Below are 23,405 nucleotides of genomic sequence, written 5' to 3'. Positions count from 1 at the left end.
CTCTCAAAATAAAGTATATCAAAATAATGAAATAGTATATCAAAATAATGAAATAGTATATAAAAAATGAATAGTATATCAAAATAATAAGATAGCATATCAAAATAATGAAATTGTATATGAAAATAATGAATAGTATATCAAAATAATGAATAGTATATCAAAATAATGAATAGTATATCAAAATAATGAGATAGTATCTCAAAATATTGACTTACACTCTCAGAATAATGAGACAGTATATGAAAATATTGACTTGCTATCCCAAATAATGCGATTGTGTCTAAAAGTAAGAATATTGACTTATCTCAAAATAATGACTTACTATATCAAAATAATGATATAATATCTTACAAAAATAACTAACTATCTCAAAATAATCAGAGAATATATCAAAATAATGTGATAATATCTTTATCAAATATATATTTTGACTTACTTTCTTAAAATAAAGACTTACTATATCAAAATAATGATATAATATCTCAAAATAATGAGTTACTATGTCAAAATAATAAGAGAATATATCAAAATAATGAGATAGTATCTCAAAATAATGATTAGTATCTCAAAATATTGACTTACTATATCAAAATAATGATATAATATCTCACAATAATAACTTAATATCTCAAAATAATGACTTACTATGTCAAAATAATAAGAGAATATATGAAAGTAATGAGATAGTATCTGAAAATAATGAGAAAATATATCAAATAATGACTTACTACCTCAAAATAATGACTTACTATCTCCAATGAGATAGTATCTTAAAATATTCATTTAATTGAACTCGTAATGAGTGCTTTTTAATGATGTATGTATTTTTATTTTGTGAACTCAGTGTAACCATTTTTTTCATGGTAACTTATATTTCTATAGATCACAGAACAACCTGTGTTTTTTAAATGTATATTATTTTTTGTGATCTCAAAAAATTACTAATGTTTTCGTAAAATTATTAGGCTATCAAAATATTTATTTTTCGTAATATATTATTATTATTACTATTAATAGTGTTTTTTTGTGATCTTAGAACAACAACCAGTGTTTTTTCCCATAAAAATGTTTAACATAATAATATTGTAATGCATAATAACGTATTTTTTTCATGATAACTTTTTTATGGTAGTATCAGGATAATGAAATTGAGCTGTATTGATGTGGTGGTTGATGGGGGTACAGCAGGGATACAGTGAGCGAGGCCAGGTCATGTGATGCGCGCTCTATCACTGAATTCTCCCTGTAGCCTGGATCATCTGGGTCAGTATTGATGACTGGCTTGTTGATCAGAGAAGAACTGCACTCTTCTATCCTGTTATTGTGTTCGGTAAGTCTGTTTTGTTGTATTTTCTGATTTTTATCGCATTAAATTTTAAAACTACAGGTTTTAAAAGTACAGATCTGCTCTGGCTCCTCAGATAGAGTAGCAGGATATTGATTAGGCAGATTATTATAGGCTGTAGGATCTATAGTTGACAGACTGTAGCTTAAAAAAAGATACGATGGTGTTATCCACTGCGCCACACTAGCCACGGTTGGTTAAAGTTGAAGGTGAGGCTTTTTAAAAAATATAAAACCAGGGCTCACTGTGCTCAGATAAATGCATTAAAGGGTTATCTTGAGTTAACTGTTAATTAATTTCATTATGATAGATAAAAATATACACTACTGGTCAAAAGTTTTAGAACACCCCAATTTTTGTCCCTTTATTTTTGCTATTTTTGCTTCTCACGTCCAAGCATTAACCGGAAATAATACAAAGTCTGACAGGGCATTTAAGGAAAACAAATTAACTTAAAACGGGAAAAAAGTAATTTTAGTATTGTAAAAAAAAACATTAGTATATTTTAAAAGTAAAATATATATGTATTGTTTAAAAAAGAGGAGGTGACTTTTGGCAAAAAAAAAAAACAATAATTCTTTGAATTAACCTGTATTGTTATATTAAGTGATCCTTAAAATAATAATAATAATAATAATAATAATAATAATAATAATAATAATAATAATAATAATAATAATAATAATAATAATAAAATCAACCTTTCGTTCAGAAACGACTCTTCATAGTTTGGCAACCACATGATGCTTAAATAAGCAGATTTTGGAGCATTATTATTATTACTTAACCGTGTCCAAATGAAGCTGCATGTTACACTCCCTCCACCAAGTGGCAGTGTAGACCTGTAGTCCATAAACTGAAGCAAGAGTATTTGCACTGCATTACCACAGATATTTCTAAAATATCACGCAGGAACTAACTTTTATATATTCAGACCTCAAATAATGCAAAGAAAACAAGTTCATATTCATAAAGTTTTAAGAGTTCAGAAATCAATATTTGGTGGAATAACCCTGTTTTTTAATCACAGTTTTCATGCTTCATCTTGGCATCATGTTCTCCTCCACCAGTCTTACACACTGCTTTTGGATAACTTTATGCTGCTTTACTCCTGCTGCAAAAATTCAAGCAGTTCAGTTTGGTGGATTGATGGCTTGTGATCATCCATCTTCCTCTTGATTATATTCCAGAGGTTTTCATCATTTTTAACTGGTATCTTATTTTTTTCAGATTTTCTCACTCTGACAGTCCAACTTGCTGGTGCACTCTGAGACTGATACCTGCGGAGGTCGAGATTGTTGCTGTGGGTTTCTTCAGTGAAGATATGCTGTGCTCCTCTGCTAATCCAGGCAGTAAGTATTAGCTGTGGTCTGAATGGGCCACAAAAAAAAAATTGAGAGACCTCTTCATTCAGTGTTTCTTCTGAAATCAATGGTATTTAAAGGAGTTTATCCTACTTTTGCTGGAGTAACTGTATCTACTGTCCAGAGAAGTATTTCCATTAACTGTTGTGTGGGGACCTTTTATGTGGGGACCTTGCTATCATTGAGATTTTGCTGTGTTTGCAGTGTTTCCTTAAAAAAAACAGTTCTACATAGTACTAAAATGGGTTATTGTACTCATAATAAAACTTTAAAAGTTAGATACACCCTAAATTCAGTGTTTTTTAATTATTTTTAAACATTTTGCATTTTGCGTTTTGTAGATCAAAACTAAAGTCATTCAAGCTATGAAGAAAACTATATGAAATTATATTAAATTATATGAAATTGCCTGTAATTTCAGGCTTTCAGTTAACAGCTGTGCTGAACTTGTTAAGAGTTAATTACTTGAATTACTTAACCTTTTGAACCCCAACCTATTTTGGTGTGTTTTATCTCCTCTGTTTTTTCAGTTCCCCTGTCACTTGTTATAATACAGATATGTTACAGTTATGTTAGGAGACAGCCACATGCTTTTATCTGTCTATGTTAAACTGTTGAGTTAATATGATAGTTAACATGATTAAAATTGTAGATAACGTGAATGTTATCATGTGGAACGTCATCAATATGTTTAATGAATGAAGCTGCAGCACAAAATCTCAGCTGTCCATGAGTGATGAAGTGGAGGCGGAGTTAGCTCGTTTTTAAAGTAAGTTATAAACTATGATTATTATTCCTTGTTCAAATATTACAACAGATGCTGTTAGTTGGATGTTTAACGTTGCATTTTTGGGTGAAATGTGATGTTAACCCTTGTGTGGTGTTCGGGTCTGTGGGACCCGTTTTTATGTTTCATCAAATGATACAAAAAAAATATTTTTTCAAACTCAAACTCATTGGCAGTGGCTCATTTTTTGTGAAAAACATATATCAAAACACATTTTCGATAAACACACAATGTACACCCCCCCCACACACACACACACACATTTATATTACATACAGTATGTTTGGCCAAGGGCTAATAAACATTGCTTCATTTGTAAATTTGAAACTAAACTAATTTTCTACTCATATCTTGAGTTTAATTCATTTTCTTTTACATTTTATTAAAAAACTAACAAAAAAAAGAGTAGCACTTTTTAAAAGAAATGTAACATAAGAAAGGTACAGGGCAAATATTAACCATGTAAGCTGTTTATACTGCTTGCAATTTAGATGAAGCAAGCATGTGTAAAGCATTTTAATGTAGAATTGCTTAATTTTGCTGAATTAAATACAAGTAACAAAGTAAACGAGTAACAAAAATATGAACACCACACAAGGATTAAAAGTGGGTAAAACATAAAGTGAACTAGTCGATAAAGTTTTCCCCACCCCTTTAGCCTCAGCGTTGTTAACCCTTTCCCACCCACCCGTTTTTGGGCGATGTGGGCGGTTCCACCCTACCTACCGGGATTTCACAAGACAATACAGCGTGATTGGTCACTTGGAAAGAGTTTTGATGGAAAGAGGAATGATTGACAGTTACCCCAGACTATATTTCACACATAAGCTGAAAGTAGTTTATTGTTTAAATTGCGGGAAAAGGTTGACTGTACGGAATACTGAAGTGTCCAGTATACCATTCTCTTACGTTATATGTGTGAGAAAACGTACAAATAAACACAATAGACGATTATATCGTGACTATCAAAAATTATTGAGGTCATGTTAATTTATTGGGTACCACTTTAAAATAAGACTACCTTTATAAAGGGTTTATAAAGGGTTTACAATTAGTTTATTAATTGTTACTAATAGTGACTTAAAAATCATTAATAATCTGCGCCGAGTGGTCCAGAGGTCTAAAGCGCTGCCACTATGCAGCTTTGCCATCAAGCGGCCGGCGCTCAGAGGGAGCAAAATTGGCCCTGCTCCCTCTGGGTGGGTAGATGGCGCTCTCTCCCCATATCACTCCTATGGTGATGTCTGCAGCACAGGGCATCTGTGAGCTGATGCATCGGAGCCGAGCCGCTGTGCTTTCCTCCAATCCCCCTGTGATGCTGCACGGCAATACTGCATCAGCAGCAGCTTGAAAAGAAGCGGTGGCTGACTTCACATGTATCGGAGGAGGCATGTGTTAGTCTTCACCCTCCTGGTGTGTTGGGGCATCACTAGTGATAGGGGGAGTCCTAATGAGTGGGTTGGGTAATTGCCCGTGTAAATTGGGGAGAAAATGGAAAAAATTAGAAATAAAATTATAAAAAAAAAAAAATTAATAATCAGTTATAACACATGCGTAGAAAGGGCAACAATGACCTGTTGTTTGCCAAATAGTGAACCTGCAGCCATCTATATTGTTGACCTTCCTACGTATGTGTTATAACTAATTATTAATGTTTTTTAAGGCATTTACAACCTAATTAGTAACCATTAATAAACTAATTGTAAACCATTTATAAACCCTTTATAAAGGTAGTCTTATTTTAAAGTGGCACCATTTATTGTGGTATTATTTATTTAATTATTGTGACAAGCCTAATAAAGACACAAGAAAATCTCTGCTTTTTACAGTATGAGCTCTTTAATGCAGGCGGTGGTGGAGGGTCTGAACAGATGGAGCGCAGCTGGGTCGGGCCGAGCACCACCACGCATGATATAGTCCCTCACAGGGGAGTAAGAAATAGCTTCTCTGTGGGGAGTTAACCAGGTTCATCAAACAGTCCGGTAACGCTAAGGCCGTAAATCTGGCCGGATCAGTTCTACAGTATGCACACAGCCATGAGCGCACCTGGACCTTCAGAACCAGAACCGAATTTATCATATCCCTCACGTCCCTTTGACTAATATGGCTGTAATATTTATCTGACGTGAGGTTTGTTAACCCTTAGAACCCTACGGATGGATTTTACATACAAAATCGCACCTTGTGTTCTCAGCTTAATTACTCATAAACATAATCCATATATGGTTAGAATGGGCGGAGCTTACTCTTTCTAAAAATAGTGATCACATCCCAGTGCAGTAAAGCTAAATCTACAAGAAACCCATTGAGAAAAACACCTAAAAAAGTGAAAAATCTCCTTCCCCAACAAATATTATTTACCTTTAGTGCTTCAAACATATTTATATGATGTTTCAAACCAAATAATATCAGTAAATAAAGACTCAAAAGTGTCCACAGAAAAAGTGTGAAACTACCTGCTTTACTCAAACTAAAGCTAGGTATGGTGTGCGCACTACTTTATATAGTTTTTATAATTTTACTTGCACATTTTTACTTTAAGTAGTTATTTTGCAATAAACATGTTTATTTATTTAGACTAAAAACTTAAAATTTTTGTATATATATGTTTTCTTTGTGTGTCCTGATTAAAATACTGAAAGGCATAGGCTGCTCTGAGGGTCAGGTTTTTAGTATCTACATGTATCCTAGAGGTGTGATTATTGATTATCAAGAAAAATAACTCAGCCTGATGCTGTTTCTCCATGTATTTTATCAAAGTAATAATTAATAAGCCATGTAATTAATTATTATCATCAATATTCTTATGCTCTCAACTCATAAACACTCTAGTCTAACCATTTTTGAAAAGATATCTTAGGTGTGAATATATTTAAAGTCTATACAGTCAAAAATAAGTAAAAATAAGAAAAAAAAAACAGACGCTTTGTAAAATTTTGATTAAAACATGATCAGTTCCAGGAAAATAGAACAATTCTGCTTCCTTTTACATTTTAAATGATTATATTTTTGAGCAGCTGTATGTCTTCTGGAGTAAAAGAGATCAGGGCATGTGTCTGTCTGATATAATTACTGTGATTATAAGACCTGAAAGAGGAACTGAAAAACAAAAACGGAGTAAAAACACACCAAAACAGCCTAGAGTTCAAAGGGTTAAGCTTGGAAACTCTGCGGCCTGCAGGCTGGTTTGTGGTACCGTGGAGGGTTCTCCTGCAGAGAACCGTCTGGTTCTGCTAATGCGCTGGGCATGCTCTGGGCCTGGTACACTCCTACCCTTCTCCTGGAATGAAGTTTAATAATCCAGTCTGTGTAAAACTGTAAGAAATTGGCAGCAGAAGCCGGGCGTACATAATGGTTTTTGTTTAACGTTTTTGAAACAATCCCCTCGTGATCCGAGTTAACGAAGACCGGTCCGATTTTCCCTTGCCTCAGCGAATGCACCATATGCTCCTGGAGCTGTAAAGAGTTGTGAAAGGTGGTGACAGGCGTTCGGGATGCTCCCTCCGCTTCTGTCACTTCAGCTGAGATGAACACTGAGATGAAAAAATTCTGAATTTTGGCTGTGAGGACTTGTTTGGGATGGGTAGTTGAGTGGGGGACCTGTAGAGGGCACTGTTCTCAAGAACTTGTGGGGACCAGTACTTAAATATTACCAGAAAAACAGTGTGCAGTATGTACTGTATTGTAGTTTGTGTGTGCTTTTGTGTGTGTGTGTGTGTGTGTGTGTGTACATTCAAGGACCAAAAGTCCCCACATTGAACCGAAAACATGTCAGGTTTGTGAGGTCCAGTACTATGTACGCTATTGTATTTGTGTGTGAGTGTGTGTGTGTGTGTGTGTGTGTGTGTTTGTGTTTGTTCATTTAAGGACCAAATGTCTCCAAATTGAACAGAAAACATGCCAGGTTTGTGGGGACCAGTACTTTAATATTACAAGAAAAACACTTTGCAGTATGTACTGTATTGCCATTGTGTGTGTTTGTGTGTGTGTGTGTGTGTGTGTTTGTGTGTGTATGTGTGTGTACACTCAAGGATCAAATTTCCCCACATTGAACCAAAAACATGCCAGGTTTGTGGGGACCAGTATTTTAATATTACCAGAAAAATAATGTACAGTATGTACTGTATTGTATTTGTGTGTGTGTGTGTTTGTGTGTTTGTGTGTTTGTGTGTGTGTAAGTGTGTTTTTGTGTGTTTGTGTTTGTGTGTGTTAGTGTGTGTTTGTGTTTGTTTATTCAAATGTCCCCAGATTGAACAGAAAACATGTCAGGTTTGTGAGGACCAGTACTATGTACTGTATTGTATTTGTGTGTGTGAGTGTGTGTGTGTATGTGTGTTTGAGTGTTTGTGTGTGTTTGGGTGTGTGTGTGTGTGTGTGTACATTCAAGGACCAAATGTCCCCACATTGAACAGATAACATATCAGGTTTGTGAGGACCAGTACCATGTACTGTATTGTATTTGTGTGTGTGTTTGTGTGTTTGTGTTTGTTCGTTCAAGTACCAAGTGTCCCCACATTGAACAGAAAACATGCCAGGTTTGTGAGGACTAGTACTTTAATATTACCAGAAAAACAGTGTACAGTATGTACTGTATTGTATTTGTGTGTGTGTGTTTGTGTGTTTGTGTATGTACATTCAATGACAAAATGTCCCCACATTGAACAGAAAACATGCCAGGTTTGTAAGGACCAGTACTTATTATTACAGTGTGCAGCATGTATTGTATTGTGTGTGTGTGTGTGTGTGTTTGTGTGTGTTTGCGTTTTGTTTATTCAAGGATTAAATGTCCCCATATTAAACTGAAAACATGCCAGGTTTGTGAGGACCACTATTTTAATATTACCAGTATGCATATGCACTGTATTTATGTGTGTGTGTGTGTGTGTGTGTGTGTGTGTTTGTGTGTGTACATTCAAGGACCAAATGTCCCCACATTAAACAGAAAACAGATTTGTGAGGACCAGTATTTAATATTACCAGAAAAACAGTGTGCAGTATGTACTGTATTGCACTTGTGTGTATGTGTGTGTGTGTTTGTGTGTATATGTGTTTGTTCATTGAAGGACCAAATGTCCCCACATTGAACTGAACACATGGCAAGTTTGTGAGGACCAGTACTTTAATATTACCAGAAAAACAGTGTACAGTATGCACTGCATTGTATGTGTGTTTGAGTTTGTTCATTCAAGGACCAAATGTCCCCAAATTGAACAGAAAACATGCCAGGTTTATGGGGACCTTCTTTTGGTACCACTGAGATTTTTGCACTATATATCGTTTATACAGGTTCTGTTTATACCCTCATTATCCCCCTATCACTATTGCACTATTGTCTTGTGTCTCTCGTCTTACATATGTCTATATCTGTGGCCGGGAACAATAGTAACATCATTTCAATTCTCTGTATGTCCTGTATATAAGCAGTATTAACAATAAAACTACCTGACTTGACTTGACTTGAACATTTTAACAAAATACATATTTTAACAAAATAGTTTAATATTATTTAGGAATCAGTTCAGATATATAAATGCAGTTTAAATACAGTATGTGTTGCTGTTCTTCTCATTGGTCCTGTAGGTGCCTGCAGGCTGCTGGTTACTCTGCTGTATGGACTGGAGTCTTACCTGGATTCTACAGAGGACAGCAGCTTCCTACAGGACATGCTGATGGGCAACACCCTGCACGTCCTCATCAAGGTTAATATATAATATAAACCATGGGTCCTATCATACACCCTGCGTAAGGTGCATCGCAATGCTATCTTACACCCCGTCAACAGTCTATTTTCGTGCTTTGTTCCTGCGCTGGTAAAATAGCATCAGAGTTGGAAGTTAGGTGTGTTCAGGTACATTTCTGGTGTTTTTCTATCTTGGTGGTGAGAAATACAGGTGCGCCACTGACTGATTAAAACCCTGACAAGTCAACAGTCAGCAGCCCAATCATATCTTTTTCCTCAACAATAAACATAATAAATAATAAAATAACATTTATGTTCCCTTAAATGAGCTGCTGGTGTATCTTCACAGCGTGAATGCACAGCTCAGTATCCTCTGCTGAGACGCTCAAAAGTGCCGCGCTGTTAAGATATGAATGCGCCAAAGTCAGAGCTCACATGGCTCTTAAAGGAAATGGCAAGTGACACACTTGATTGGTTTATTTTACCATACGCCCAAAATTAACGCAATTACATTAAGAAAACCCAGTGAACAAAAATATGGCTATGAAACCATATTAAGAAAATGCAGCATTTCAGAAACGCTGCCTGAAGGGAAAGCAAATACATTTACCACACCGGAAATCAATCAACCTTTATTTTCATTCGGGAAAAAAACATTGAGGGTGACCCCTTATTTGCAATGTTGCTGAGCCTTTATAACATCAAAGGGATTGAACACCTTTAATAATAATTTAGAAATAATCAAAAAATAAAATAGTAAAAAATAAAATAATAATAAAAAAATAAAAGAAGTACTAATTTTACATCAACATTTAATAAAAATGTATATGTAAAACATAAAATTCTAAAATACCATAAAAAAAACTAATTTGACACATAAGTAAAAAAATTGTAAAATATAAAATAAGTAAATAAATAATAGTAAAAGTAAAGTAAAATGTAACAAATTATATGTGATCAAATGAATAATAGAATTAAGAACAAGAATGAAAATATAAAACATTAAAATGAAGTAATAAATAAATAAAAGTTAAATAAATTAATATATAAAATATACAAATATAAATAAAATAAGGAAAAAGATAAACTAATTTTAAGACTAAACTAAGATTTAAAACAGTCACAGGCTTTCTGATGGTGATTAGAAACTAAAAGTTTAAAACGATTCAGTGATCCCAGCGAGCTGAGTCTCAATTTAAAGCAAAGCAAGCTTTTGACGTGGGCTTTTGGTAGAATGTCAACAGCGCCCTCTAGTGACCGGGAGCATTTCTTAATGTAGTTTTGTTGTCATCTTTTTTTAATTTCTTTTGTAAATGATGTTGTGTTGTGCCTTTCTAGGCCAAAGTACCAAAGATACACCAACATTCCCTAAATCAAGTTGCACAAAACACAATCGACCGGTGCACTACAGATCACTAAAATAGAGCCTTTATTCTTAAAGCCCTGGGAATCCCAGAAGCAGTGTGATTGTTCTCTATCTGTAACAGTAGTGTTTATAAATGTGAGCTAGTGCTCTACACCCAGTAGCATCGTCTGCTGGCAGACGCCTCTAATGAGTTCAGCACATGCTGTCTGCGACTGCGACTGAGGTGAGGGAGGAGGCGGGGGGAGGGGGAGGGTCTGCAAGTGATAAAAACCCAAATTAAAGCTCATTTAAAGACAGCCATGTTTACTTACATGGAGTTTAATGCTTCCAGGAGAAGTCCAGTGCTTCCTTAGTCAGCATATGCTAACCTGAGATACACAGCAATCAGCCATAACATTAGTACCATCTGCCTAATATTGTGGAGGTCTTCCTTTAGCCACCACCAATCCACTAGACCTGTGAAGATGTTTCTCTGGTGTCTGACACCAGGACTTATTCCTGTTTCTAATAGAACACCTTCAAAAAGAGATGTTGGGCATTTGAGTGGATGTTATTAGATGGCGAAATTTAACATCTTCTTCTTTAGAAGGGCAAAAGTTTGGACACACCTTCTTGTTCAATGTTTTTATTTTTTTCTACATTGTAAATATATACTAAAGTGATCCAGACTATGAGTGAACTCATAAGTAATCATGTAGAAACTTAATCAATCAACCAATCAATCAATCAATCAATCAATCAATCAATCAATCAATCAATCAATCAGTCAACTTTTATTTTAACTCGGAAGTACATTGAGGGCTACCCTCATTTTTAATATAGCCGAGCATTTACAAATACAAGGATTGACATGACAAAGAAAATTTGCCTTTACATTTAATCATTTTAAAATGAAAGAAAAAATAAAAATAAATAAAAGATAAATAGATTCAAATAATAATAATAATAATAATAATAATAATAATAATAATAATAATAAAATAACGAAACTTGAGGTTTATTGATAGGAAATTAAGATCAAAAGAGGATAACAGATCAATCAAATTATAAAACAAAAACAGTTAAAAGCTTAATGCAGTTTAAGATAAAACCAACTTTTACACAGTACAATTGAAATAAATAAATACATTAAAAAATAATAAAAATAATACAATAAACTAAATAAAATAAGTTTTAAAAAAGTAATAACAAGACTATAAAAAATAAAATAAAGAAAAAAAGAAAAAGGAAAATGAAATAAGAGAAAAACTAAAGTAAGAAAAAAGTTATAATAAATAAATAAGATTAAGTAAAACAGTTACGAAAAAGTGTTAAACAAACCAAAATAGTTTGTTAACTTGTGGTTTCTGAGGCTGGTAACTCTGAAGAACTTATCCTGTGCAACATAGGAAACTCTCGCTCTTCCTTTCGTAGGCCGGTCCTGATAAGTGCCAGTTTCATCATCATAATGTTGTTGATGCTATTTGCAGTGACTGCATTTGAGGATATTTTCAAAGTCCTTAAAATATTAGTTAAGTAGTTCACATAATATGGATTAGCACATTACTAAAATCGAGCTATTCACTGTATATCAATAATGCTACCTCTTTAAGCAATTAACTCTCGGCAAGTTCAGCACAGCTGTTAACTGAAAGCCTGAAATTCCATGTGACTAAATAATTCCAAAGTTTGGATGACTTTAGTATTAATCTACAATGTAGAATATTGTAAAATAAAACAACAAAAAACAACTGAATTTAAGGTGTGCTCAAACTTTTGACTGGTACTGTATCGTTAGCGCTAATGAGATTAGCCGTGTGCTAATCAGTGTCATCGCCATCGCAGATTCTCCCAAGAGTCTTCTATACACAGGCCTCGCAAGCCAGGCTGTTCCAACACACACACACACACACACACACACACCTGCTGAAGCACCCTGTTAGAGAACAAGTGCTGCATTGGCGAGAGGCTCTCAGGAGACGAGCTGGGAGATAATTTACGGCCTAAACACTTCAGCATGAGGCCGAAATATATAAAGTTGATATAGTGAGTCTCAGCGCTCAGGCCGTGTTCCAGACATACCCGAGCTCATCCCAGCCCAGAACACAAACACACAGCTCAACGCTCGCGCTCCATGTGCTGCGAGAGACGCTGCCTCTTTTCCAAACCCGCTGCCATGTGAACTGTACAGGGAGTAAACTGTGTTTCTACAGGCAGATCTGCAGCAATACCACCTCTCACAACCCAACCAGACCCAAAACAGCATGCTAATGAGCCGGAGTCAGGTGACGTGATTTACCTCACAGTAGTGCTGGACGATATGGCCAAAATTCTAGGACCCGCGGCCGAGCGAGCGGACCTGTGGCCGGCCTCGAGGACCCGCGGCCGAGCGAGCAGACCCGGGGCCGACCGAACCGAGTCTACCTTAGCCTTGGATCCGCTCGTCCCGGCTCTGTTTGGCTCCAGCGCGAGACATTTTTGCTGCGTAGCGAAGCGGACCCGAGCCTAGCCATTTTAATCTAGCCTTGCCTAGCCTAGCCTGTTTGGCTACGTGCCTGTGTGGTTACGTCATCACGCACTGACGTAGCCCAGCTACGGGGGCTGAATGTGTTGAGCTCTGCGGCGAGCTGACGCCAGTAAAAAACGCCTGTCCGTGATTCTGTAAATAATACATATCGATATACCACAAAACTGATATCACCGTTATTGAAACATTTCTTATCGCGATAAATACCGATATCGAATTATTGTCCAGGCCTACCTCACAGCTATAAAAAGTTATAGCTTTTGGTCTTCAGTGTTGTGGGTGGTATTATTAGCAATAGCACAGCCTTTTATATACACAAATAATATGTACAGTGTATTACAAAAGTGAGTACACCCCTCACATTTCTGCAAATATATTTTAAGTATATCTTTTAATGGGACAACACTTTTTGCCTTTGTGCATCTTAATATAACAGTGTGAATTTGCTCGTCCCTCAAAATAAATCAATATACAGCCATTAATGTCTAAACCACCCGCAACATAAGTGAGTACATCCCATACAGACTACACCCCTAAATGTCCAAAATTGAGCACTGCTCACCATTTTCCGTCCAAAATGTCATGTCACTGAAAGTTCCAACAAAGCACCTCATGGCAAAGAACTCTCTGAGGATCTTAAAAGACAAATTGTTGCGTTACATGAAGGTGGCCAAGGCTGCAAGTAGACTGCCAACACTCTATAACTGAGCTGTACAGTACCAGTCAAATGTTTGGACACACCTTAAATTCAGTGGGTTTTTTTTTTTTTTTTTTTTTATGTTTGCTTTGTAGATTAATACTAAAGCCCAGGTTCTAGACTGCTTTGCTTGAGGAGGGGCAGTAGAACATAATGGGACCGCATGTTGATAGTCCTATTTGTAGCCAGAGCTAATGATACTGGCTAAAATTGATGTATGAAGTTTCTTCAAACCTATACTAAAGCATAATAACTGAAGAGTATACGTTGCTTATGTAAAGTATTAAATATTATCCTGTTGTGATTAATTTGAATACCCCAAGTGAGAATACAAATATGATTAATAAATTAAAATATATAAAAAAACAGTGGATCATTCAACAAACAAACTATATATAAACCGCCTGTGTTCTAAAATAACTCAAATCTTTAGCTAGTTCAGAGATAACTATCTTGAGTTTGCGAGCAGTGAATGCTGCACAATACTGCGCTCAGTGTGTAAAAAGCATGGAGCAGCAGAGACAGCATTTGTTCAAAGCAGTATATTATCTAGCTGATCTATCAGATTAAACTGCGGCTTATCAGCAGTTTAGCTCAAATAAAAAGAGGTATATTTAATGGCTGGGATCACGTTCTCACCACAACAAACCGCTCCAGAAAATAATAATGTGTTACTGATTCCAAATTAATCCTGTGCGTTAATGTTTTAAGATTGACAGCCCTATTCAATATAGAATGTTTGTTTAAAATGCTCTCCAAGACTTGGCGTAGTATTTAGACTACAATGCTTTTTAAATGAAACAAAATACAAGGCAGCCAATCAGAGCAAAGCTCATTTACATAATCCAGTCTGAAAGTCTTGAATTCTCAGGATGTTATTTGTTCTGTGAGTCTTTCCCATCTAAACACCCCAAGCTGCCAGATTTCAGCTGGTCCCTCCAGCCAGCCGTGACCAAAGGGACTGCAGCAGGTTTCTGCGTCCCGACGTCTTGAAATATGTCGAAATCGGACGCTAAATTTCTTGGCTCTTCTTTATACGAGGTGCGAGATTTGGCGGGAGGGCCGAGCGTCGAGCGAGGGACACGATCAGCATGTGGACGGAGGTTTTATGTGCGAGTTATGTCGTCTCCGTCCGCAGATCTAATCTCCAGGGCCAGAAACTGCCCAGACCCGCGGCCTACATGTGGCTGCGCTTGGCGTCCGGTATCGTCTGCGAGGAAAAAAAACACAGAAAGCTGACATTGTTTTATTTAAACCAGCTGTTATAAAACATGTCCTTTTTATACCACAGCCTTTAGCAATGTGCGGGCTGTAAATATGATTACATCTTTCTTGGGTAATACTGCAGCAGGTTATTTTTCTCCCTGTGATTCACGCTGTCGAGAGGAGCTGAGTGACTGGGCTCTGACAGACGAGCAGACAGACGGCCAGAAAGACAGACAGATAAACATCCAAACAGACGCAATACAGACACATTTACAGTCTGATCTGGCAGAAGTTACTTTAAGGACCCAAGTTTCAAATTGTCCCTCTTACTACCCAGGACATGTAGCTAAAATAAGATAATAGCAAAAATCACTCATCACATGTGGCATCGCCCCGGTTGCCAAGTATAATCTGACAATCAGCCTAAGCAGCACGTTTCAACTCGAAACACCCCGGTTACTGAATGTATTATTGGAATCAGCCCAAGACACTTTTGCCATCACCCTGGTTGCCGTGTATAATATGGGAATCTATCTATCTATACTAAATGTCCACCCACCCACCCATTCATTCTACATGTCCACCCACCCACACAACCATACATCCGTATATCCATCCATTCATCCATTCTAAATGTCCTCCCACCCACACAACCATCCATCTGTGCGTCTGTCCGTTCATCCATCCATCCTAAATGTAAAACCACCCACCCAACCACCCAACCAAATGTCCAAATATTTGTGGACACCACCATTTAGCTTCATCCAGTTGGCACTTCTGTCCTTATAGTCTGTCTTTCTGTCTATCTAATGATCTGTCTATCTCTTGATTTTCTGACCTGTTCTGTGTTTTCAGTAATGTTAATATCAGACACTGTTGGGCTCTAACTCCGGTCCTCTTCCTGTTTCAGCTCCATGAAAGGCTGCAGAGGTTCGAGGCCCGGCGTCCGTCTCCGGTGCAGGACGATGCTGGGGGTCTGGCGCGGGAGGTGAGTGGTCTCCTGGGGGCGGTCGTGGTGTTGGTCAGTAGTCAGTAGGAGCTGTGCTGGAGGAGAGACAGAGCAGCAGGAGCTGGGTGGAGTTTCCCCGCTGAGACCGGCCTGTGATTGGCTGAGCTGTCAGTGTGAGGTATATTGAGAAGTTGCAGTAGCAGGAGTGTACTGTACACTTTAAAAATAACAGAACTGGAATTACTCTCTGAGGTTTCAGCTGATTTTTAAGTCATCTGAACTAAACATATTAAATTGCACTGTAAACTTTGTAAAAATAATCGCCTCAACTAAATTTAATACGGTTCTTGCTTAGGACTGAGTTATTTCTCTTACGTTAGTATTTCTTAGCAAGTATCTATAACTTATTCCTTTGAAGATTTCCAGTTAATTTATTAAATTAAAGCTAGATATCATATATATCTTATACTGTATATCATATCTTATATATCATATACAGTAACAGTCAAAAGTTCAGTATTTTTTCCTTATTTTAACTACAGACAATATTTCTTCATTTCTTAATTCCAAATAAAAATATTGTCATTTAGAGCATTTAATTGCATAAAATGCATTACAAGAAATGGCTGAAATAACAAAAAAAGATTTAAGACCTTAAATAATCCAAAGAAAAATAATGCAAAGTTCATATTCATAAAGTTTTAAGAGTTATATCCCTGGTTTTTAATCATCACAGTTTTCATGCATTTTGGCATCATGTTCTCCTCCACCAGTCTTACACACTGCTTTTGGGTAACTTTATGCTGCTTTACTCCTGGTGCACAAATTCGAGCAGTTCAGTTTGGTGGTTTGACGGCTTGTGATCATCCATCTTCCTAATCTTTCTAATAATGTTATATAGGTAATATTTTGAGTAAAGGCTTGAAGAAATGCCTAGAAATGTTGAGTTTTCTCTTTTTTTTTATTTTTTCATCATTCTCGTTCTCTCTCTCCCTCAGGAGCGCATTAAACACACACAGATTACACACAGTGGTCTCGGTTCTGCTGATTGCTGTTGGCAAGTGTATCTCAGAACTGGCTCTGGACCAGAACCACTCAACCCCTCACTCACTCACTCACTCAAACACAGGCGCTGTATTCAGGTCATAGGCCCGTCTGCTTCTGCTGAGCGACACTGGAGCAGGGCAGGATGTTCCATACATTACAGAGCTTCTAATCTCTTCAGTAATAAATGTTCAAGCTCAAGAACCCTGCTCTGATGAACTTTACATACTGTAGTCCTATCAGTCCGTGTCTCGCTCTCCTTCCCGCCGGGGGTATCAGCCCGGCCTCCGATATTACCACAGATACCAAACCCCACCATCAAACGCACTAATCATCTGTCTCCTCTGAGAAACGTGCAAAAACCATTATCCCCCTGCGCCGGGCTCCAGCTGGTCCGGGTTCAGCTCTGCGGTGATGACCAAAACAGAAGATTATCTCTCGAGCGTGATCGCTCACCGTATTTCATTAAAGCGGGCGGTGGTTTTCAAGCGATATCTCTTTCCATCTTCCCTGCCGAGCGAAAGCAGGGAGGACGTTTTGGAGCTCCGAGCCGCTAAAAGCGTTTTCCTGACGCTGCCGCCGCCGCCGCCGTCGCGTGTAACGTTACAGCTGCGGACGTTTAATGTGCGCTTAATGTCAGGTCCAGTGACGCTCAGAACCGCACTGAGGTCGCCTAAGGTGCAGAACCTGCTTTTTCTCCTGCAGTCCCAAAAATAAAGGTGGTACAATGGGTTCTTTCAGCCGTGCCATTAATGAAGAAAAAACACTTTTTTAGATTTGTATGCTGTAAAAAGGTTTATTTTTTACATTTACAGTTAAGGTATTTAGCAGTAGCCCTTATCCAGAGTGACTTAAAACAGTGCTTCGATGTTACTTTAAATATCCAAAGCTAGTTTGTAGACTAGGATCAGGAGATACACAGAGCTTGATCATGTATAGAACCCTAGGAACCTTTTTTTGTATTTTTTGTATTACTTTGAAAAGATGTGTCTTCAGTCGCCGTTTGACGACGGCGAGTGACTCTGCTGTTCTGACAACCAGTGGAAGTTCATTCCACCACCTTGGTCCTTCAGCACAGAGAAGAGTCTGGATGTCTGTTTTCCGTGTGTTTTGAGGGATGGAGGTTCGAGCCGAGCCGTACTGGAAGCTCTAAGAGCTCTTGGTACAGATCTGGCTTTGACCATCAGCGCCATCAAGTATAAAGGAGCTGGTCCGTTTTTTGCCTTGTAGGTCAGAGTTAGGGTTTTGAATCGGATGCGGGCGGCAACAGGAAGCCAGTGGAGGAAGGAACGCAGCAAAGGAGTCACATGACTGAACTTCGGAAGATTGAAGACGAGTCGTGCTGCCGCGTTCTGAATTAACTGTAGTGGTTTGGTGGCTCGCAGTGGAAGACCAGCCAATAGAGAGTTGCAGTAGTCAAGTCTTGAGATGACAAGAGACTGCACAAGCAGTTTAAGCACTTTAAGTCAAATTGTTTTAAATGTAGTCCTCACATGTAATGTTTCTCATTTTTTTGTAGTAAAGTTACAAGATTAAGGGCTCTATCATACACCCTGCACAGCAAGGCAAGTTGCGATGCTTATTGCCATCTTACACTGCGTCAACACCCTGTCAGCCTTGCGCTCAGGCTGTTAAAATAGCATTAAGGTTCATTAATAAATCTACACTGATGGCTGTGGTGGTTTGGAAGTGTGGTGAGGTGTGTTTTGGTAAATTTCTGGAGTGTTTCTGGTTGTCATCCAACAATAGCTGATAGAACCACAAAAGATACTCTGTCCATCATTGCTTAATTCCCTTTTATCCCACTTTTCTCCCGAATTTAGCAATAATCCCACCGGCATGTTTTTAAGTTATACCCCGCCTATCACTAGCAACCAACCAACCCAAGGAGGGTGAAGACTAGCACACGCCTCCTCCAATACATGTGAAGTCATACTCTGCCTCTTTTTCAACTGGCAAGAAGCATCACAGGGCACTCTGAGGAAAAAAGTGCAGCTACTTGATTCTGATACATCAGCTCACAGACGCCTCGTGCTGATCAACATCACCCTAGGAGTGATGAGGGGAAAGAGCACCACCTACCCACCCAGAGAACTCAGGGCGAATTGTGCAGCTCCGACAGCTGATGTCAAGCTGCATAAACAGGATTCGAATCAGCGATCTCCCGATCATAGTGGCAGAACTGTTTTAAACATTTCAATAATTTTTTTACACATTTGATACACAGGTTCTGTCATGGTATGGGGGTGTGTTAGTACACTAATGTGATGCAGCACTAATGCAGAAATTGACATTTTAGACTGCATCTTTTCCATTCGTTCGTGTATTTTTCAACAAGACAACACATGCTGCACACATTACAAAGGCTTGGCAATGAAAGAAAAGGGTACTAGTTTTGGACTAATCTGCCTAATTCATTGTATATACAATAAAGGATATATAAGCAGGTAGGCTGCAGTGATTTCTTTATGGGCAGTTCAGTCTGATTATACTGTGCAGTAAAGAAAGCTCATAAGTGAGCGGTGAACTCTCGCGCTCTCTAATCTGATACTCTCGCTCTCTCTAATCTGATACTCTCGCGCTCTGTTTCACAGCTAGCTGAAGAGCTGCGAGCTTTACAGGCTAAACCAGAGGTGGTGGAGTTGCTGAGATTGCTGTCTAAACCCCATGTTCAGGTAAGAAGAGTGTGGTTTATATTGTGTTGGATTCTTTGGCTTAAGGGTTGAATATTAATGCAATAAATTGTAGGATTTCTCCTATAAGAGATTAACTAGTAATTCCAAGAATTTATCCAGTGCAAAAGAGGGAGCACTTGCTCTTAATTTCCTCAGGTGGTCCTGATGAGTGCCAGTTCCACCATTACAATGTTTTTTATGGTCTTAAGGGTTAAAAGTATTTTTTCTTTGCTTATTTGAGTAGTTCTTGCTATAATATGGATTAGAACATTACATAAAATGGAGCTTTTCACTGTATACCTGTAACTCTACCTCTTCACAACTTTACAAGAGTACAAGAAATTTACGTTATATTAAATATACAGCTCTGGAAAAAAATAGACCACTTAAAAACGATGAGTTTCTTTGATTTTACCAAATTGAAAACCTCGGGAATATAATCAAGAGGAAGATGGATGATCACAAGCCATCAAACCACCAAGATGAACTGCTTGAATTTTTGCACCAGGAGTAAAGCAGCATAAAGTTATCCAAAAGCAGTGTGTAAGACTGGTGGAGGAGAACATGATGCCAAGATGCATAAAAACTGTGATTAAAAACCACCAGGGTTATATTGATTTCTGAACTCTTAAAACTCTTCATGAATATGAACTCTGCATCTTTTTTTTTGTTTGTTTGTTTTTCGGCCATTTCTAGTTTTCTGAAAATAAATGCATAAATAAAATGAGAATATTTTTAAATTTGGAATTTGGGAGAAATGTTGTCTGTAGTTTATAGAATAAAACAACAATGTCCATTTTACTCAAACATAAACCAATTACAGTGTACAGAAAGGTGTAAATTCTGCCTGGCATCTCTGCCTGCCGCACCTCCTCCAGTGCACTTGCGATCAGCTGCAGGGTCGTCAGCTGGTGCCACCGTTCCTATACCTATAAATAGCAGAATCAGAAAAACTCATCTTTACATTTTTTTCCAGAGCTGTATATTGAATATATAGATCAATATCAGTAGTTTTATAGAGAGTCTATCTTACTTTTGTTGGAGTAACTGCCTTTATTGTGTAAGGAAGGCTTTCTACTAGATATTAAAGCATAAGCAACTATTACTACTACTAATAATAATGAAAATTAAAATAATCGTTTACTTACGCTTGTTCCACTGGTCTTTTAGGATCTTCTATCAGTGCATGATGCCGTTGCCCAGAAAGACTATGACCCCAAACTTCCACCACTGCCAACTTTACCCTCTGATGATGATGAAGATGAGGAAGACTCCATCAGGATTGTCCGATTGGTCAAGAGCAAAGAACCGCTGGTCAGTTTAGGTCACACATTAGACTGTAAATTGGGTGTGATTACCGTCCCAATAGAATGGGATGCTCTGCAGCAGCTACACATAAGCCTAATATCATAATGTCTAGTGCCAAAAGTCATGGGATAGCAGTGTATAAAGTGATTATGATGAAATTTTACCTCAGAGGACTCAAACTTTGCTGCAGCCGGTATTAATTGTCACACTCAGAAACATAAAAACATGGTGACTTGCTCTTATAGCCTTCAACACTCAGACCAGGCAGTTATTAACTATTAAAAAAACAGTTATTAACCATTAAAAATAGACCTGTATACTAGGGGTGGGCGATATGGCTCTAAAATAATATCACGATATTTCAGGGTATTTTTGCGATAACGATATACTTGGCGATATAGGAAAACTAAAATATGAGGAATATTTAATAATATATAATAAAACAAGACTATAGTATAATAGTATAACAGTATAATCATAATGTGGCAAAATAAATAATATATGCATGAATATAAACTGCAAACTAAAACAATTATACAATAAATACACTAAAAGCTTCACAGTAAATAATAGACTACTTTCAAGACAGAACAGCCCTATTATCACGATATGGATTTTTAATATCACAATATTTCTGTGTCACGATATATTGTATACGATATAATATCGCCCACCCCTACTGTATACTATGTGTGTATATATGGAGAGTTCATTTGCAAAAGCAGATGAGTTCTATCCTTTAAATATCCCTTTACTGTATCTGTTTTTGCAAATTAACTCTTCATATAGAGAAGGCAGTCTGGGGGGAATGACTACACACTGATGGTGAGCGCAAAATGGGAGCATGTGAAGAGTAACTGGCTATTTTATTGATCTATAGCACATTGGTGTGTCGGTGTGTCTTTGGTATCGTGAGGACACAAAAAAAAAGTACTCCTTGCGTGGCTCGAAATGCACAAAAGACATGTATTATTTCTTTTAATTAATCATGGGTATGCTTAATTTTGTGCATAACTTGAAATAAACCAATCAGTGTGTGCCAGTCGTCATTCTATTTAAGAGTAAGCAGGTGCGCTTTGACTTTGTGCACATTTGTATCTTAACAGTGCGACGCTTTTGCATGTCTCTGCGCGTTTACACTGTGAATATACACTAGCAGCTCATTTAGGGGAACAGCAATTTTATTTTATTCTTTATTCTGTTTCATGTTGAGGAAAAAGTCAGGTTTGCACATAGCGCTCCTCCATGGCTGGGATAAGATTGGGCGGCTGACTGTTGACTGTTGTCTGGGGTTTAATCGGTCAGTGGCGCACCTGTATTTCCCGCTGCCAAGATAGAAACACTGTTCCAGACCACCACGCCCTTCCTAAACTCTGATGCTATTTTAACAATGTGGGCACAATGTGTGAAAATAGATTGTTGACAGGGTGTAAGATAGCAATGAGCATCGAAAAAAGATGTACAATAGGGCCCTTAGTGTTAAATTTGTATTGTGAAGCCTTCCCAGAAGAGTAAAGTCAGTTTCTGCAGCAAATAAAGGACAAATTCTCTATTAATACTCTTGATTTGAAAAGGAAAAACCTCAAATGTTAGAGCAGCAGGTGTCCAAATAGAATTGACCCAGTAGCAGCATTCCTCTGAAGATCTGAGCTTGAGTTGAAAGCTTCAGTTGACCGTGTCTAATACGGCCCTGTGGGAGTTACTTTGACTGAAACTGCTATGCTATGTGTGGTTGAAATGAGGGGTACCAGCTATTTGGGACGCTTTATGAGGAATTCCTCTTTATTATAATGATCAGAACATTATAAAGCCACACAGACAGACTCAGGCTGTAATAATCCAGTGGAGAATCAGGATCAGAACTGAGCCTGGACCCCTGCTGTTCTCCACAGACCCTCAAACATCACTTTTTCCATCTCCCTGAAGCTCCATACATGTTTCCTAGATAGAGCGCTTCAAGTACAAATAGAGAACATAACATTAAACAGCTATAACATAAAAAAAACACTCATAAGATGTGAGGTTGGACCGCCATTGATCACATCAAAGATCCCTGAGCTTTGTTACCATTGGAACATGATAATATTCCATGTTTTCTAAACTAGTCATCTGTTTTAACGTTATGGTAAATTGGTGTATTAGGATCTATTGCCTTAAGGAACTCCCTGTTGTAAGACTGTAGATCCATTATCTTAAGGAAGGTCAATTTCTTTAGGAACTCTTATTGAACACTGTCTAAAAGAGAATAGAACCAATATCCTAAGTAAAATCACCATTTTTAAGAGGGTAGAACCACTAAAAGAATCCATCATATAGAGTGAAGGTCCATTGCCTTTAGGAACTCTTATAGAACCCTGTTTTTCAAGGGTCTAGAACCAATGCCTTAAAGAACTCTTGCAAAACACCTTATTTAGAGTTTGGGTCCATTGCCTTAAGGAACCCCTGAAGAACATCATCTTCAAGAGAGTAGAACCA

At 37.5% G+C, this 23,405-nt stretch overlaps 1 protein-coding gene across 1 annotated transcript in view; it reads left to right on the top strand.

Moving 5' to 3' along the window:
• Positions 1 to 2,253: 2,253 nt before the first annotated feature.
• mpp7b (MAGUK p55 scaffold protein 7b) overlaps positions 2,254 to 23,405 on the top strand; it is an 88,043-nt gene continuing 66,891 nt past the window's right edge. The window contains exons 1-5 of the mRNA XM_022678681.2: positions 2,254 to 2,700; positions 9,080 to 9,198; positions 15,865 to 15,942; positions 19,542 to 19,622; positions 20,793 to 20,936. Of these exons, the coding sequence (XP_022534402.2) occupies positions 2,673 to 2,700; positions 9,080 to 9,198; positions 15,865 to 15,942; positions 19,542 to 19,622; positions 20,793 to 20,936 (450 nt within the window). The 5' untranslated portion in view covers positions 2,254 to 2,672. The remainder of the gene's footprint in view (positions 2,701 to 9,079; positions 9,199 to 15,864; positions 15,943 to 19,541; positions 19,623 to 20,792; positions 20,937 to 23,405) is intronic.

This window comes from Astyanax mexicanus, chromosome 4 (assembly GCF_023375975.1).
Source record: "Astyanax mexicanus isolate ESR-SI-001 chromosome 4, AstMex3_surface, whole genome shotgun sequence".
Taxonomy (NCBI): Eukaryota; Metazoa; Chordata; class Actinopteri; order Characiformes; family Acestrorhamphidae; genus Astyanax; species Astyanax mexicanus.
The sequence above is the reverse complement of the archived record's forward strand: the minus strand, read 5'-3'. Positions and strand labels throughout refer to the sequence as shown.